Genomic DNA, 18,932 nt, shown 5'->3' with positions numbered 1-18,932 from the left:
CCTATGAATTTGTCTCTTAGCATTGCTGGGGGGAAAGTGTAGCCTACAAAAGTTTAGGCTCTTCCAGAGCCAGAGGAGAAAGGCAAGCATAGCCATCTGTGGGATTGACATTGAGTTAAACCTGTGACAGGTGAGGACTTTTGCTTTGAGCTACAGGGAATAGACAAATAAAGCCTGGAACAATAGATGTAGAACAAACAGATTCATGTGGTTGTGAGAAGGCAGGTACAAAATACTGTGTAAATGTGGTGGTGGAGAGGTGTCACTTTAGGAATACTGTTTTTCTTAGTGGCTGTATCTTGTATTCCTTAGCCAGAAGTGTGCTAAGGTTCCTTCTTATCCACAACCTCACCAGCACTTATTGTATGACTTATTAATGGTTGCTATTCTGGCTGGTTTGCAGTGGCACCTCATTGTCATTTTAATTTGCATCTCTCTAATAATTAGTGACATTGAGCCTATCTTCATGTCTCTTGCCATTTGTATGTTGTCTTTGGAGAAGTATCTATTTAGATTTTCTGTCCACATTTAATGGGGTTGTTTTTCTTTTGGTGGATTATAGGAGTACTTTATGTGTTTTGGAAATTAACCCCTTACCATATGTATTATTGGCAAATATGTGCTCCAATACAGTGGATTCCCTTTTCATTTTGATGCTGATTTTTTTTTGCTTTGCAGAAGTTTTTTTAGTTCAATGTAGTCTCATTTGTTCCTGTTTCTCAAGAATGTTGAGGCTAGGGGACCCTACCCCCCTCCCTATGTGGGAGTCTGTTCTGTGGTACTCTTTCCCCCTCCCTACTTTGGAGTCTGTACTTGTTCTTTAACAAATCTCCGCCTTTGCTATACCGAAAAACAAAAAACAAAAACAAAAACAAAAACAAAAACAAAAACGAATGTTGTGGCTATTTTGGGGTCTTTTTCAGTGTTCTGTATCTCATTTGAATGTTCAGAACATTCAAATTTATATGCAAATATAAATTTTTTGCATATTTCTAGATCTGTGAAATATGCACTTGGCATTTTAATAGTGATTGCATTGAATCTAAGGATTGCTTTGGATAGTAGGCACATTTTAATGATATTAATTCTACCAGTCCATGAACATGGTATATTCTTCTGTTCGTTTATCTCTTTTTTCAGGGTCCTGGGCGCTTGCTCAGTGGTGGGGTTGTGTGGGAGAGGTGGGAGGAAGTGAGTATTAGGTTAGGGAGAGATTGAAAGCAAAGCACAGAGCAAGGGAGGCACAAATATACCCAGGTAGCATGAGTCTGCTGCTGGAGGTGCAGTGTTCCCAGTGCAGAAGTAGTGTACTATTTCAGGTCAGTCCGGAAAGAAGGTGTGGACACCACCAGAGCAGAGACAGCAACAGAAATCCAGGTCTTATTTTCAGGAAATGAAGGGTGCTGCTGATGGTGGTTGCTTGAAGGCAGAGAGACTGATGTCAGGGTGAGCACATTGATTAGGTTATTTCAGCTCAGCTGTCCAGGTAAAAGGTGAGAGGTAGTCTTATTGCAGTATCTGGGGGAGTTAGAGCCTGTAAGCCCTGGTGGATGAGTGAATGTAGTGTAGAAAGGCATGATAAAAAGGGACAGGAATGATAACTTCAGGTCTGAAGCTGATGCTGTGGGATTTCCAAGTGTTGATGGTAGGGAACTGGCCAGAAATGCGGATGAGACTCGGGGAGAGATCTGTGCTAGAGAAAAAGATGTGAGAATGATCAGGGCAGAGGTAATAGCTAAAACTCCAGGAAGGGATCGGCCCAGGGCAAGTGGGAAATGTTGGTAAGATGACTAGGGGGGTTCAGGGGCGGGGTGCTGGTTTTGTACTAATTTTGTACTGTTCTGGGCGGGAGAGGCTCGATTGCTTTTGTGGGAATTAGGGGAAGAGTTATACAACTGCTGTATAAATACAGACTAATGTTTAAGTTAGAATCCTAAATAGAGAGTTACAACTGAGGATAGAGGCAGAAATGCAAGGCTGGCGAAGGGCAGAGTACAGAAGAAGGGGTGAGGAAGATAAGGAAATGTGTTGTGGCAGGAGGACAGTTGAAGTTGTTCATGGCAAGGGTGACTTGTTTTCATCTAAGTAAAGTAAAAGGCAGATGCTGTGCCAGGTGTGGGGCTGGAGGCTGCGAGACCATGAAGATGGATCAGCAGGCCAACACAATCAACTGAGAGTCGAGCAGTCTCCCTGGGCCTCTGCTCTTTATTTTCTGTCTCTTTAGGTGCAGATGAGAAAGAAGTTAGAGAAGAGAGTGAAGAAGCAAGAATATGGAACCTGCTGAAAGAACAGAAGCTGAGAGAAGAAAGAAGGCAGAATGAACAGAAAGCTTTGGAAAGAGAACGGAGAAAACTAGAAAAACTGGATCGAGAAAAGGTATAATAAGCATAGCTCAGTTCTCCATGCTAGTAGGTAACTTTTAAAAAGCTTGCTGCAGGCATCCCAATCCTCTCCTGTGCTTAAGCCCACTGAAAAGGGCTGTACATGGGCATAATAGGAGTCTCATAGGAAAAGGGAGCTTTGCAAGTCTGTGAGCATGCATTCTCATGTTCCTGAAAACACACTCGGAAAGGAGATGGACTCTGCTTTGCTGTAGAACTTCCCTGTGTAAGGGGTTTCAAGGTCAGCTGGCTAGGACCAGAAGAAACTGGGGGAGGTGGCTGCCAATCTGGTGGCTTCCTCAGGCTGCCCTGCCCTCCTCCCTCCTCATTGTCTTTGACTTTCTATGTCCTGATTCTGGTCCCAGGCAGATGGATTACCCTGCTACTTCTCATGCCTGCTGGACCTTACGTAGATTAATCTTCTGTATCATGTTCCTTGAATTCCTGGCTCATTTGATCTGGAACACAGACACTTTAGGCACAGTAATTCCTGTTCTTCATTACATGATATATTTGTGCCTCTTTGATAGTAGCAACGAATGAAACAGTTTTCTGTCATGCACATGTCACATAAAGAAACAGAGTTATAGTACTATGTGTTTTTAAAATGTATATGTGTATCTCCTATTTTGCTGGTCATCTATTTACAGCAGATTATTGAAGAGTCTTTCAAGACGGAAATGGAGAAAGAATTAGAAGTGAGTGCTCAGGAAATGAAAGACAAATCTGTTTGTGGTGAATATGCTTTAAAGAAATACATGCATATCACCCAAAAGGACCAAGACCTGAAGAAGGTGGATAAGGTACTGATGCTATGGACCAGTGGTCTGTATGTGAGGATGTGAGGGCTTCTGTGGTTTGTTAGAAAACCTTGGGACAGGAGTTGGAGACAAAAGGTAACAGCAGAGGAAATCCAAAATTCAAATGGAGCCTCAAGTCGTATGTATATTACACTTCTGACAAAATGTTATCTCCTTTGCTTGGGCCAAAGAGTGAACAGATCTTGATTGGTAAGGTTTGTAAAATTGGAGCTATCTCATTATTTTCAGAACAAGAATGAAAGTGCTATCAATGAAAAACAAATGGATTGGTACTATCTGAGACATGAATTCTATATAATAAAATCCTAATATGCAAATGGTTGAACCGCAGAATGACCAGTCATTATGATGGGCACTGACCACCAGGGACAGATGCTCAATACAGAAGCTGCATCCTGGTGATCAGTGCGCTCCCATAGGGCTCATGGCTGGCGAGCGCAGCGGTGGTGGTGGGAGCCTCTCCCACCTCTGTAGCATCGCGAAGCGATCAGTGGGACATCCCCCGAGGGCTCCCAGAATGTGAGAGGGTTCTGGCCGGGCTGAGGGACCCCCTGAGTGCACGAATTTCATGCACTGGGCCTCTAATATATTACATAAGTCTAGAATACTATGGCTATTGAGAATGCGCACAGGACAGTTAGAGTGCTTGGTAAATTTCACATCTAAAAGTCAACGTTTTGGACTCAAATTATATTCAGGCAGTCCTCGGGTTACGTTGAACTCGATGTATGTTGTTTTGCGGTTACATCACTATCTCCCATTTACAGTGTTAATAAAAAAAAGTCCCGTCATTTCGACATATGTACATATGTGCTTTGTTTTTTATTATCTGCCACAAGTAAAGGTCAGGAATTGCTATCTTGCTTTATTTTTTTTTTTTTTACTCTTTCACTTCATTACTGCTGTGTATGTGCTCCATGTGAGTGATGTAGGTGATTCTATAGGTGGGTTCCGACTTAACGGGGAAAATCGCATTATGTCGCGATATAACCCGAGGACCTACTGTATATTTCAAAAAGTTTTCAGCCCAACCAGCATGGTCAGTGATTGAGTGTTGACCTATGAGTCAGAAGGTCACAGTTTGATTCCTGGTCTGGACACATAACCCAGGTTGCTGGCTCGATCCCCAGTGAGGGACGTACAGGAGGCAGCCAATCAATGATTCTCATTGTTGATGTTTCTATCTCTCCCTCTCCATTCCTCTCTGATATTTTATTTTATTTTATTTTTTATTTTAGTATTTTTTATTGTTTTATTGCTTAAAGTATTATAAAGAGTATTACATATGTCTCCTTTTTTTCCCGCCCTTGACAATCCCCTGGCCTCGCTTACCCCCAGTGTCTTATGTCCATTGGTTATGCTTATATGCATGCATACAAATCCTTCAGCTGATCTCTTGTCACCCCTCTCCAGCCACCCAGCCCTCCCCGGCTTTCCCGCTGTAGTTTGACAGTTTGTTTGAGGCAGCTCTGCCTCTGTATCTATTTTTGATCATACGTTTATAATGGTCTTTATTATCCATAAATGAGTGAGATCATGTGGTATTTTTCCTTCATTGACCGGCTTATTTCACTTAGCATAATGCTCTCCAGTTCCATCCATTCTGTTGCAAATGGTAAGAGTTCCTTCTTTTTTACAGCAGCATAGTATTCCATCGTGTAGATGTACCACAGTTTTTTAACCCATTCATCTACTGATGGGCACTTAGGCTGTTTCCAGATCTTACCTATGGTGAATTGTGCTGCTATGAACATAGGAGTGCATATATCCTTTCTGATTGGTGTTTCTGGTTTCTTGGGATATATTCCTGGAAGTGGGATCACAGGGTCAAATGGGAGTTCCATTTGTAGTTTTTTGAGAAACTCCATACTGTCTTCCATAGTGGCTGCCCCAGTCTGCATTCTCACCAGCAGTGCACGAGTGTTCCTTTTTCTCCACATCCACTCCAGCACTTGTGTTTTGTGGATTTGTTGATGATAGCCATTCTGACAGGTGTGAGGTGGTACCTCATTGTTGTTTTGATTGGCATCACTCGGATGATTTCAGTGACTTTGAGCATGTTTTCATATGTCTCTTGGCTTTCTGAATGTCCTCTTTTGAAAGGTGTCTATTTAGGTCATTTGCCAATTTTTTGATTGGATTATCTCCCTTTTATTAAGTTGTATGAGTTCCCTAGTTGGAGATTAAAAACTTATCGGTGATAACATTGGCAAATATGTTCTCCCATGCAGTGGGTTTTCTTGTTGTTTTGTTGATAGTTTCTTTGCTGTGCAGAAGCTTTTTATTTTGATGTAGTCCCATTTGTTTATTTTCTGTTTAGTTTCCAATGCCATAGGAACTGTATCGGTGAAGAAATTGCTTTGGCATATGTCTGAGATTTTGTTGCCTTTGGATTCTTCTAATATTCTAATGGTTTCTGGTCGTATATTTAAGTCCTTTATCCATGTTGACTTTATTTTTGTGTGTGGTGTAAGTTGGCGGTCTAGTTTCATTTTCTTGCATGTATCTGTCCAATTGTCCCAACACCATTTATTGAAGGGACTATCTGGACTCCATTGTATGTTCTTGCCTCCTTTGTCAAATATTAATTGAGAATATTGGTTCGGGCCCGTTTCTGGGCTGTCTGTTCTATTCCATTGATCTATATGTCTGTTCTTGTGCCAGTACCAGGCAGTTTTGAGAACAGTGGCTTTGTAATACAACTTGATACCTGGTATTGAGATCCCACCTACATTGTTCTTTCTCAGGATCGCTGCAGCTATTTGGGGTCTTTTTTTATTCCAGATGAATTTTTTGAGAGTTCGTTCTAGGTCTGTGAAATATGCCATTGGTATTTTAATGGAAAGTGCCTTGAATTTATACATTTCTTTGGGTATTATGGACATTTTAATGATGTTGATTCTACCAATCCAAGAACATGAATATTTTCTGAATAGAGGTCTTTTACCTCTTTAGTTAAGTTTATTTCTAGGTAGCTTAGTATTTTTTGGTGCGATGGTAAATGGGATTGCTTTTTAAGTCTCTCTTTCGGTAAGTTCACTATTGGTGCATAGAAATGCCATAGACTTCTTGGCAGTAATTTTGTATCCTGCTACATTGCCAGATTCATTTATTAAGTCTAATAGTTTTTTGATGGAGTATTTAGGTTTTTTTATGTATAATATCATATCATCTGCAAATAAAGACAGTTTTACTTCTTCTTTTCCAATTTGGATGCCTTTTATTTCTTCTTCTTCTTGTCTAATTGCAGTGGCTAATACTTCCAGTACACTGTCAAACAGGAGTGGTGAGAGTGGGCATCCCGGTCTTGTTCCTGTTCTTAGGGGAAATGGTTTTAGTTTTTGCCCATTGAGTATGCTGTTGGCTGTGGGTTTGTCATATATGGCTTCTATTATGTTGAGGTATGATCCTTCTATTCCTACCTTGCTGAGAGGTTTTATCAAAAATGGGTGTTGAATTTTGTCAAATGCTTTTTCTGTATCAGTTGATATGACTGTGTGTTTTTTTTCTTTCAATTTCTTTATGTGGTATATCATGTTTATTGATTTGCGGATATTGTACCATCCTTGCATCCCTGGGATAAATCCTACTTGTTCATGGTGTATGATCTCTCTTATGTACTGCTGGATCTGATTTGCCAAGATTTTGTTGAGGATTTTGGCATCTATGTTCATGAGGGATATTGGCCTGTAATTCTCTTTCATTGTGTTGTCTTTACCTGGTTTTGGAATTAGGGTGATGCTGGCTTCATAAAATGAGCTTGGAAGTGTTCCTTCCTCTTTAATTTTTTGTAGTAGTCTGAGGAGGATAGGTTTTAGTTCTTCCTTGAATGTTTGGTAAAACTCCCCTGTGAAGCCGTGTGGTCCTGGGCTCTTGTTTGCTGGAAGCTTTTTGATGACTCTTCAATTTCTTCCATAGTTATTGGCCTTTTGAGATTTTTAGATTCTTCCTGATTGAGTTTTGGAATGTTGTATGTTTCTAGGAATATGTCCTTTTCCTCCAGGTTGTCTAGTTTGTTGGAGTGGAGTTGTCCATAGTATTTTTTAACAATCATTTGTATTTCTCTGGGGTCTGTTGTTATTTCGCCATTATCATTTCTGATTTTGTTTATTTGGGTCCTCTCTCTTTATTTCTTGGTGAGCCTGACTAGAGGTTCAACAATCTTGTTTATCCTTTCAAAGAACAAGCTCTTGGTTTCATTGATTTTCTGTATTGTTTTTTTTGTCTCTATGTCATGTATTTCTGCTCTAATCTTTATTATCTTCTTCCTTTTGCTCCTTCTGGGCTTTCCTTGTTGCTCTCTTTCTTATTCTTTGAGAGGTAGTTTTAAATGATTTACTACCATTTTTTCTTGTTTGTTGAGATAGACCTGTAGAGCTATAAAGTTCCCTCTCAGGACTGCTTTCATTGTGTGCCATAGGTTTTGGATTGTTGTGTTTTCATTGTCAGTAGTTTCCAGGATGTTTTTAATTTCTTCTTTGATCTCATTGGTAACCCAATCAATATTTAATAACATGCTATTCAGCTCCTAAGTGTTTTTATTTCTAAGTGTTTGAAAATGTTGAGTTGTTTTTATTCTAGTTTATTTCTAGTATTATGCCCTTGTGGTCTGAGGAAATGCTTGGTATGATTTCAATCTTCTTGAATTTGGGGAGACTTTGTTTGTGACCCAGTATGTGGTCTGTTTTTGAATATGTCCGATGAGCACTTGAGAAGAACGTATATTCCGTGGCTTTGGGGTGAAATGTTCTGAAGATGTCAATTAAGTCCATCTGATCTAGTGAGTCATTTAGGATTGCTGTTTCTTTACCATTTTTTTTTTTTTTTTTGTCTAGAGGATTTATCCAGTGATGTCAGTGGTGTATTAAAGTCCCCTACTATGATTGTATTGTTGTCAGTCTCTCCCTTGATATCTTCCAGGAGTTTTTTTTTTATGTATTTGGGTGCTTCTGTATTGAGTGCATATATGTTTTTCAGGGTTAAATCCTCTGTATATTCAATCCTTTAGTATTATGAAGTGGCCTCCCTTATCTCTTATTATGGCCTTCACTTTGAGGTCTATTTTGTCAGATATAAGTATTGCTACCCCAGCTATATTTTCATTTCCAGTTGCCTGAAAGATATTTTTCCATCCCTTCACTTTCAGTCTGTGTGAGTCCCTGATTCTGAGGTCAGTCTCTTGTGGACAGCAAATGTATGGGTCATGGTTTTTTTTTGTTTGTTTGTTTTGTTGTTTTTTTTATCCATTCAGCCACTCGATGTCTTTTGGTTGGAGCATTTAGTCCATTTACCTTTGAAGTTATTATTGAAAGGTACTTGTTTGTAGCCATTTCTATTTTTTCTGTGTGTTTTCTTTCTGAGCTTTTTATTTCTTCTTTTTACACTGATCCCTTTAGCATTTCTTGCATTGCTGGCTTGGTATTGATAAACTCCCTTAGCCTTATTTTGTCTGTGAAGCTTCTTATTTCCCCTTCAATTTTGAATGATAGTCTTGCTGGATAGTGTATTCTTGGATTCATTGCTTTGCTTTGCATCACTGTGTAAATTTCCGTCCATTCTTTTCTGGCCTGATGTGTTTAGTTGAGAAATCATATGATAATCTAATGGGAGATCCCTTGTATGTAATTTTCCGTCTCTCTCTTGCAGCCTTTAAGATTCTCTCTTTGTCCTGAACATTTGCCATGGTAATTATGATGTGTGTTGATGTGGGTCTTTTAAGGTCACCTTGTTTGGAACTCTCTGTGCTTGTGTGACTCTTTTTTCTTCCCCACCTCAGGGAAGTTTTCTGATATTAGTTCTTCAAATAGGTTTTCTAAGTCTTGTTCCTCTTTCTGTTGTTCTGGCACCCCTATTATTCACATGTTGTTTCGTTTCATGTTGTTCCATAGCTCCCTTAGGCTCTCCTCCTGTCTTTTAATTTTTTTTCGCCAATTGCAATTCAGTTTGGGAGTTTTGCTTCCCTGTCTTCTAATTCGCTAATTTGGTCCTCCGCTTCTCCTAGTCTACTGTTGAAACTTTCAATGGTGTTTTTTATTGCAGCTATATCACTCTTTATTTCTTCTTGGTTCTTACATAATTTATTGATTTTTTTTTATCTGTTTCTTCTTGCTTCTTGCATAAGTTGTTGAGTTTTTCCTTCATCCGGTTTATGCACTCTAGGACCCTTAATCTGAATTCTTTTTCTGTCATGCATGCCTCGGTTTCACTTAGCTGCTTTTCTGGCGAGTCCTCCTTCTCTTTCTTTCGGGGGTTTCTTTGTGTACCCATGTTTGATCTCACCGACATATCTAGATGTTGAGTCATTCAGCGACTGCTCCTTGGGTGGCAGTGGCTCCTCGGGCTGTGGTTGCTCCTCTGGCGGTTATTGTAGCAGCTGCTCCTCAGTTGGCAGCAGCTCCTCTGGTGGGTGCTGTTCACAGTTGTGGTGGCTCCTCTGGCTGGTGGGGGGAGGCTTCACACACAGAATCTGTTCCTGAGACAGAGGATGTGCTGATCACGAAGCTGCTGTTCCTTGGTTGGGGCTGGCTACGCACGCAGCTGCTACTCCTTGACCTGGGGCGGACTGCTCACGTGGCCGCTGAACCTTGATTGGGGGCTGGCTGCATGCTGCTGTTGTTCCTCTGTGGTGGGCTGCTTGTGGGGCTACTGCTCCTAGTATCGGCTGCTGCTCATCAGACAGGTGCAGGCTGTTGTGGCTCTGCTCCTCCGGTGCATGCTGTGTAGAGCTGCCACTCACCAGATGTGGCCGGTCTGCTCATGTGGTTGCTGTTTCTTGGACCGGGTTCGGCTGCCGCTGCTCCTCGAATGGGGCCAGGCCACTTGCAGAACTGCTGCTCCTCGGATGGGCACACAGCTGCTGTTCCTTGGATTGGGCAGGCTGCTTGTGCGGCTGCTGCTGCTTGGACAAGGGCAAGATGCTTGTTCAGCTGCTGCTCCTCGGACAGGTCAGACTGCTCATGTGGTTGCTGCTCTTCGGACGGGGAAGTGGGCTGCTCACACAGCTGCTGCTCCTTGGATAGGGGCAGGCCACATGAGGCTGCCTCTCTTTGGCTCAACGCAGGCTGCTCACGGGGCTAATGCTCCCTGGACAAGAGTGCACCGCTCACATGTCTTTTGCTCACGTGGTTGAAAAAATAATGTGTACAGAAGTAGGAAATAAAGGAACAAACAACAAAAAAAGAAGAACAAAGAAAGAAGAAAGAATAAAAGCAACAAACAAAAAAAAGGGGGGGGGACGACAAAAAAGAAAAACAAAAGCTAACAAAATAATAAATAAAATTGAAAAATTGAAATGTCATTCCTTTGGCTGGGTTAAGATCCCAGTTTTCTGGAATGTCTGTGATCTTCTGATATTTTCAAAATCATTTTTTTAAGAGTTTCAGAGAAATCAAAATCTACACTAATAAAAGAGAAAAATGGTAATTGGCGTACGGCACTACCCTTTTCATTGGGTAATCAGGGCTATATGCAAATTAACTGCCAACTGAGATGGCAGTTAACTGCCAACAAGATGGCGGCTAATTTGCATATGTAGGCACATGCAGGGAGGCGAAAGGGAAAGCAGGAAGAAGCTCCCTGCCACTGACAGTGATGGGAAACCCAGGGGGGAGCTAAGAGGTGGGGGGCAGTTCAAAGGCGGCCCTGGGGCCACCTTTGGCCTGCCCCCCAGCCATGATCGGAGAATCAGGCGCCTTTGCCACCCTGGCCAGTGATAGCAGGAAGTAGGGGTGGAGCCAGCGATGGGAGCTGGGCACAGTCGAAACTGGCAGTCCTGAGAGCTAGGGGTCCCTTGCCTGTGCCTAAAGCGGAGCCCATGATCGCGGGGCCGCTGCAGCTGCGGGTCCCCGCTACCCGAGCCGGATGCCTCAGCCAGAGGCGTCCTGCAGGGGCAGGGGCGGAGCCCGCGCGATGGCGGCGCCCCCCGCTGCCACTGCGGGTCCCCGCTGCCCGGGCCGGACAGCTAGGCCAGGGGCGTTAGGCCTGGGCAGGGGCGGAGCCTGCAACCACTGGGAGCTGGGGGTCCCCTGCCCAGGCCTAATGCTTCGGCCAGAGGTGTTAGGCCTGGGCAGGGGCAGAGCGGGGGATCACGGCGCTGCTGCCGCTGCGAGTCCCCGCTGCCCAGGCCGGACGCCTCGGCCAGAGGCATCAGGCCTGGGTGGGGGGCGGAGCCTGGGATTGGGGGGATATGATGGTCCCCTTGCCCAGGCCTGAAGCCTGGGTCAGAGGTGTCAGGCTTGGGCGGGGGGTGGAGCAAGCGATCAGAGGGAGATGGGGGTCCCCTGTCCAGGCATGATTCCTGGGCCAGAGGCCTCAGGCCTGGGCGGGGGTCAGAGCCAGTGATCGGGGGGAGATGGGGGTCCCTTCTCCAAGCCTGACACCTCTGGCGGAGGCGTCAGGCCTGGGCAAGGGGCTGATCCGGCGATTGGAGGGTGATGGGGGTCAACGCCTGAGGGCTCCCAGTATGTGAGAGGGGGCAGGCTGGGCTGAGGGACACTACCCCCACACACACACCCGGTGCACGAATTTAGTGCACCGGGCCCCTAGTTGTTTAATAAAATTAATACATTAATACACCTCTAATTTCAAAATTATTCTTTCTCCTCTTTTCAGAGTTCAATAAAGAGTGTCAGAGAAGACTCACAAGTGGACAAGCTGCTCCCTAGTGATAAAGATTAAAGGTATGCTTTCCCCAACATTGTGTTCTTATGCAAATCATTCATCACATTGCTGACTTTGTTAGCCCAAGAGCATTGTTCATATGTTGAGGTCTGCCTCTAAGAAACTATTGAATTAATCAAAATTACTGACTGCCAAAAGAATCTTTTACATTTTGAAGTTATGATATGGCTACTGATTAGGAAAGGAATGAGAACATTAGAAAGGTCCCCTAATGAACTGACAAGAATTTAACAAATTTTTAAAATTTTTGTCTTTCTCTAATTTAGTTTCACAGGGCTGTCTCATGAAGAACCAGATGACTTCTGGTAACCACCTGTGTTGCCCAGCTTTTTTCTCATGTAACACAATGTAATAAATACAATTCTCAATAAAAAATGTTTGTTTAATACAGGGTGGTTTCTTTTTCATCATTTAATTTGGTACTCTAGTGTATAAAATTAAAAATAATCAGAATTTCTCATACTTAGACCTTTCATTACACTAGAATGAGCTGTTACGTGTTTTTTTCCTCATTTTTGTGTTAGATATTTCTTTGAAAATCATGTTATTGGTCAAATTTCCGGACTGCATTTTGGTCGTTTCTTCTGTGTTCCTTGCTCTCCAGAGTTGGGCTATTGCCTGTCAAACCAGAGGCCATCTTCCCCAGCACCATCCTTCTGATTTGTCCCTCAAAATAAAGACAAAGGTTTTTCATTCTAGGTGCCAGAAACAGCATAGTACACTGGGCTTTATTTCTGACATCTTTGTCTTGAGAATGAACCCAAACCCTGAGAAGAAAAGGTAACAGTTACTGAGCACTTACTGACTGTGTGTCAGGTATTCTTTAAACTTGTACCTGTATTAACTCACTTAATGCTCATATCAGCCATATGAAGTGTGACTGCCTGCATTTTATAGATTAGGGAACGTGGGACACAGAGGTTAGAGACTTGACCAAGGTCTTGTGACCATCCAGTTGTGCAGCCAGGACCCAGGTGTCTAGACCAGCATCGCTGCCTCTAGCCTGGGCTGTGCTGGAGCTGCTTCTATGGAATACATCCCAGGACTGGGAATGTCTCAGCCCCTAGAAGCTCTTCCAGAATGGCCTTTAGAAAATGCATTTCACCCAAATCCAGCCTAACACAGGAAGGATTTATCTGGTCAGTCCTTCCATGAAAATCCTGGAGTGGATCATCTTCCTTTACAAATACAAGCTAAGCTGAATTGTTTTTGCCATTAATACTTGTCTAGCCCTTGAGTTCTACAACAAAATGATAAGGCTTTTTAGTGTTATTCTTTAGGCTTTAAGAAATTTATCTTTGAAGTATTTTTAATCCTTGACAATATGTTTTTCATTTCTTAGTTTTTTTAATTTTAGAGACGGGGACAGAGAGAGACATCAATTTGGTTGCCTCCCCTACGTGCCTGACCAGGGATCAAATCTGCAACCTGGGTATGTGCCCTGACAAGAAATCAAACCTGTGACCTTTTGGTGCACTCCAACCAAGTGAGCCACATCAGCCAGGGCTATTGAAGAATATTTTGGAAAGTAATTGAAAGAATTTAAGCACTATTTTTTTTGTCACAATTAGCATAAGCAAAACATTTACTCATGTTGCCACCAAGAATTTGACATCTCTTGCAACAGCTCTTAGATAACATTATTTTTCTTCCAGCTTTATTGAGATAAAATTGACAGAAGATTGTGAGTTTAAGGTAAGGTATATAATGTGTTCATTTGGCACACTACTGCAGAATGTTTGCCACCATGGAATTCAATGACACCTGCATCATATCATATAATTATCAAATATTTGTGGTGAGAACATTTAAGACCTGCTCTCATCAATATTCAATTATACAACATAGCATTATAACTATAGTTACTATAACACATAATAGACTTCCCAATCTTACTCATTCCCTAACAGGGAGTATATGCTTTTTGGCCAACATCTCTTTTTGCCCACTACTCAGCCTCTGGTAAACCCTTACTTTAGTCTCTGTTCATATGAGTTCTCTTTAAGATTCCACATATAGAGATTTAGCATTTGTCTCTGTAATTTATTCACTTAGCATACGAATCATCCATGTTGTTGCATATGCGAGGATTTCCATGTCTTCTCATGGCTGTGTTTCTAGGAATTTATCCAGGATGTTCAATTGTTGGCCTATAATTGTTCATAGTAGTCTCTTACACACACCCACACATATTTTTCTCCATTCATCCCTTATAGACACTAGGCACTTAGGTTGTTTCTATATCTTGGCTATTGTGATTAATGCTGCATTATATCTGCTAACATTGGAGTGCAGAGTCTTCAGTATTCTGTTCTCATTTTCTTTTGATAATACCCAGAGGTGGAATTGCTGATCATATGGTAGTTCTATTTTAAATATTTTGAGGGACCTCCATATTGTTTTTCATAGTGGTTGGACCAATTTACATTCTTACCAAGAGTGCACAAGGGTTCCCCTTTTCTCCATATTATCACCAACATTTGTCTTCTTTATGATAGCCAACCTAAATGTGTGAGGTTATAGCTCATTGTGGTTTTGATTTTGCATTTCCCTGATTAGTGATTTTGAACACATTTTCATGTACCTGTTAGCGATTTGTATGTTTTCATTGGAAAAACGTCTTCAGTTCTGCCTATTTTTTGGATTAATTGTTTTTTGTTTGTTTTGGCTTAGGTGCATTTTATTGGTTTTCTGTCAGAATCCTTCTACAAAAGGGCAAAGTTAAAATCCAAGTCCCTAGTAAGGCAGTGAGAACCCTCCCCTTTACCCAGAGCCCTCCACCCTTCTCATGTTCATGGAGGTGGAGAGGGGGCTAATTCCATCCCACTTAGTGGGCTCCGTTAACGTCATAGGTAACATACAAGTTTTACATTTGTCACAGACGTGTTAGAAACCCCAAAAGGGGAAAGACCTTCCCCCTAACTCACCCTGCCCCTCAACCCCACCCCTCACACGTTGGTCCTGGCTGCAGGAGCCTGTGGTTAAGAACTGGTGCCATCCAGCAGGAGTTCTAACCCCAAGAAGGCCACGGCCAGGTTATAATCCAGGAACATCTGTCCTCCAGCAGCACTGCGGAGCCCAGCACCATCTCACTCCCGGAGGCCGGCTATGTGCAATCTGGGCCAGGGAGAAGCCGAGGATGGGCAGGGAGAAGCCGAGGATGGGGCCGTGTCCGGGAGCTGGTGCAGGTAAATGCAGTCAGACTTGAAGGGGCAGCGGTCATTCCCCTGCGCAAAGTACCAGCATCGGATCTGGCTGGTCCGAGCCTTGAAGTTCCTGATGATTTGCACCTTCTCTGCCCCCCTCACTCACCCAGAATTTGTGGGGGATGATGTAGCTGGAATAGACACGGCACTGGGGACAGGCCTTGATGACATTCAGCGGGAAGTGCTGGCGGCTCATCCGCCAGGTGCTCAGGCAGCCCAGGCAGTGGGCTTGTGTGCAGTTGGGCAGGATGCCGAAGATCCGCTTGCCCTCCGGCTTGTCCCACACCTTGTCCATGCAGATGCCACACACGACATCGCGGCTGTCTTGCTCGCTCGCAAGGTCCGTGCTCTGAAGTGGGGCCCAGAGCCCCTGGGCAGGGTCTGACTTAGGCCGAGACTTCTGGGAGTAGCCGTGATCTCCATCAGGTGATGTCAGCCACCAAGCTCCTCATTCCGGCTGGCCAGCCCCTCGAGGCCAGGCTCCGTGTCCCAGATGGCCTCAGCCTCGGCCTCAGCCCCTCCCTAACCCACAGCCACTGTGGGCAAGTAGGTGGGCTCGGAGCCCCTGCGGGTCAGCCCCAGCGGGGGTCCTGGCTGGGTGACAAGCGGCTAGGAATGGCGGCGGCCCCCACTGCAAGTGGCCCGGGGGCTGCGGGTGCTGATAGCTGCACCAGTCTCCATGGAAGCAGAATCCTCGCTGAAGTACCTGCAGTCCTGGGACGCCTTCCTGTCTTGAGCAAAATGGCAGCTGGATCCCGAGTGATGGGCCCGTCAGGTAAAGGTCCTGAATGGCCACTGGGAGTGGGGTCTGTCCTCACCATGGCTGCCGCCACCGCCACCGCCATCCAGCCCTGCAGGGTCCATGCCAGCTGTAGCTCCTAGTGCCTGGATTAATTGTTTTTAATGTGTTTTGCTGTTGAGTTGTATGAAAGGGACAGAATATATACTTTGGATATTAACCTCTTATCATATAATAGTAGATGAATTGTGAATACTTCCTCCCATCCTATCTAGTTTGCCTTTTTATTTTGTTGATGATTTTCTTTGCTGTGCAGAAGCTTACTTTGATGTAGTCCCACTTATCTGTTTTGGCTTTGTTAGCTTTGCTTTTGGTCTTAACCCCCCCCCCCCCAAAAAAAAAAATAATAATTGCCAAATCTGTTAAGGAGCTTGCTTATGTTTTGTTCTAGGAATGTTACTGTTTCAGGTCTTACATTCAAGTCTGTATTCCATTTGGAGTTGATTTCTGTATAGGGTGTAAGATAGCGGTCCAATTTTTATTCTTTTGCATGTGCCTACCCAACTTTCCTGATAAAATTTGTTGAAGAGACTTCTTTCCTTATTGTACAGTGTTGGCTGCTTTGTCATAACTTAATTGACCATATAAGCGTGGATTTATTTCTAGGATCTCCATTTTGTTTCATTGATCTATGTATATTTTTATGCCAATACCATACTATTGATTACTATATCTTTGTAACATATTTTGAAATCAGAAGTGTGATGCTTCCAATTATGTTCTTAACATCATTTTAGCTATTCAGATTTTTGTTGTTTTGTGATTTTATACAAATTTTAGGATTTTTTTTCTATTGCTATGAAAAAAAATGACTTTGTAATTTTGATAAGTGTTACATTGACTTTTTAGATCTCTTTGGGTAATATGAACATCTTACCAGCATTCTTCCAGTTGAGCATGGAATATTTTCCATGTATTTGTGTCTATAGTTTCTTTTATCAGTGTCTTACAGTTTTCAATGTATAGATGTTTTATCTTTGTTAAATATACTCCTAAGTATTTTCTTACTTTTACTAGAGGCCCAGTGCACGAAATTCTTGCACTGAGGGTCTGGGGTCCCACAGCCCAGCCTGCCCCTTCTTATAGTCCGGGAGCCCTAGTGGATGTCCTACTGACAGGGAGTGGGCCTAAGCCACAGTCTGGCAGCAGAGGCTCAGAGCAGGCCCTCTGTGTGTGTGTGTGTGTGTGTGTGTGTGTGTGTGTGTGTGTGTGTGTACGCTGGGGGTCTGCCCCCAGCCGTGTCGGAGGCTTGGCGAGCAGGCACCCCGTGTGTGTGTGTGTGTGTGTGTGTGTGTGTGTGTGTGTGTCCGTGTCCACTGGGGGCCTGCCCCCAGCCACACTGCTGAGGATTGGAGCAGGCACCCCTCTGTGTTGATCTCTCAGGCTCTTGGCCGCGGCTGCGGGTTGTTTCCTCCCTTGAGCGTGGCCAGGGTAGGGGGGAAGCTTGGCTTCCTCCATCACCGGGGGCAACTCAAGCCTCCTGCTCCATGGCTGCTGGCATCTTTGTTGGGTTAATTTGCATACTCTCCTTGATTGTCTGGTAGGTGTAGCTTAGTGACACCAATTTGCATGTTTCTCTTTTATTGGTGTAGATACTGTTGTAAATGATAGTTTTCTTAATTTTTCTTTCTGAGTTTTCATTGTTAGTGCATTGAATTTTATATATTGGTTTTTCATTGTTTACAGATTTTTCTTATTGGTTCCAACAGTAGTAGGGTACTTAGGGATTTCTATATATGATACCATGTCATTTTCAAATAGAGACACTTTTACTTCTTTCTGATTTGGATAGGTGGGTTATTTATTTCCTAATTGTTTTGGCTGGGTCTTTCATCCTGTGTTGCATAAAAGTTACAAGAGTACACATCCTTCTGATTTTAGAGGAAAAGCTTCTGGCTTTTCACTGTTGAGTATGATGTTAGTTGTGGATTTGTCATATATAGCCATTGTTGTGTCTCAACAAACTGGTATTGGCACAAAAACAGGCATAGATCAGTGGAATAGAATAGAGAGCCCAGAATTCAATCCACGCCTTTATAGCCAATAAATATTTGACAAAGGGGGCAAGAGCATAGAAGGGAGTAAAGACAGTCTCTTCAGTAAATATTGGGAAAACTGGACAGATACATGCAAAAAAAAAAAATGAAAATAGACCACCATCTTAAGCCAATCACAAGAATAAACTCAAAATGGATTAAAGACAAATATAAGTTGTAAAATAATAAAAATCTTAAAAGATTACAAGTAGTAAAATTTCAGACATCTCTTGAAGCAATATATTTTCTTATTTGTCTCCAAGGAAAGAGAAACAAAGGAAAAAGAGACAAATGAGACTACCTAAGAGCAAAAAGCTTCTGTACAGCAAAAATGTGGCAGAAATCATGGGAGAACAATCAGTTAACACTCTGAGGGAGGAAAGTTTAACCTTTATTTCACAGATCTGCTAGTCCAAGGAATTCCAGATTCAAAGCCAGAACTGAACTAGTGGGGAGGCTCTGACCTATATATCTCCTCCTGTGATGGGCCCCAGAGTCCCCGCAGCTCTGCCTGTCAGTCTTGGCTCCGCCCAAGTGGGCTGTGGCAGGGACCTGGGATTAGGCTCTGCTGCTCCACCCAAGTTCAATACTCATTCTGCAATCAGAGGCATCAGATACTGAAAGCATGTTCTAGTAGAGTCAATATTAAAAGGCAGAAGAAAAGTTATACAGATATAATGCACTTGGAAAAATGGCCAAAGTTATTAAGAAAAGGCAAATATAAAACAAGGGGGTGCTTTTACCATAGAGTAATTTCATAAACTAATGCAGAAATTAAGAAACATTGTGGTTATTTTCAAGTAACTGTAGAGCAAATATCTTTCCTATGAAAGGTCTTTTACACAATAAAAATCAATTACACGAAAGACCTAAAAAATGTAAACAATGTTTATTTTGGGTAAATAATAACTACATAATTAACATAAAATAATTAAGTGAATTTCAAAATCAACCTTAAAAATTACAAGCAAAGCATGCAGTCTGTGTTAACTAATTTCTAGTAGTAAAAA

The 18,932-nt window shown here is 42.7% G+C and overlaps 1 protein-coding gene across 1 annotated transcript in view; it reads left to right on the top strand.

Annotated features, from left to right (window-relative positions):
* The window catches only part of LOC308512376 (centriole and centriolar satellite protein OFD1-like), a gene marked incomplete at both ends in the record, with an annotated part of 63,079 nt that extends 51,201 nt beyond the window's left edge, over window positions 1–11,878 (top strand). Inside the window, 3 exon segments of the mRNA XM_081082144.1 lie at window positions 2,225–2,376; window positions 3,032–3,184; window positions 11,813–11,878. Coding sequence (XP_080938270.1) covers window positions 2,225–2,376; window positions 3,032–3,184; window positions 11,813–11,878 — 371 coding nt within the window.
* Between the last annotated feature and the right edge of the window lie 7,054 nt (window positions 11,879–18,932).

The sequence above is a fragment of the Myotis nattereri genome (assembly GCF_964212035.1).
Source record: "Myotis nattereri genome assembly, chromosome: Y".
Lineage (NCBI taxonomy): Eukaryota > Metazoa > Chordata > Mammalia > Chiroptera > Vespertilionidae > Myotis > Myotis nattereri.
Note: the sequence above shows the minus strand (reverse complement) of the source record. Positions and strands in the feature narration are given on the sequence as shown.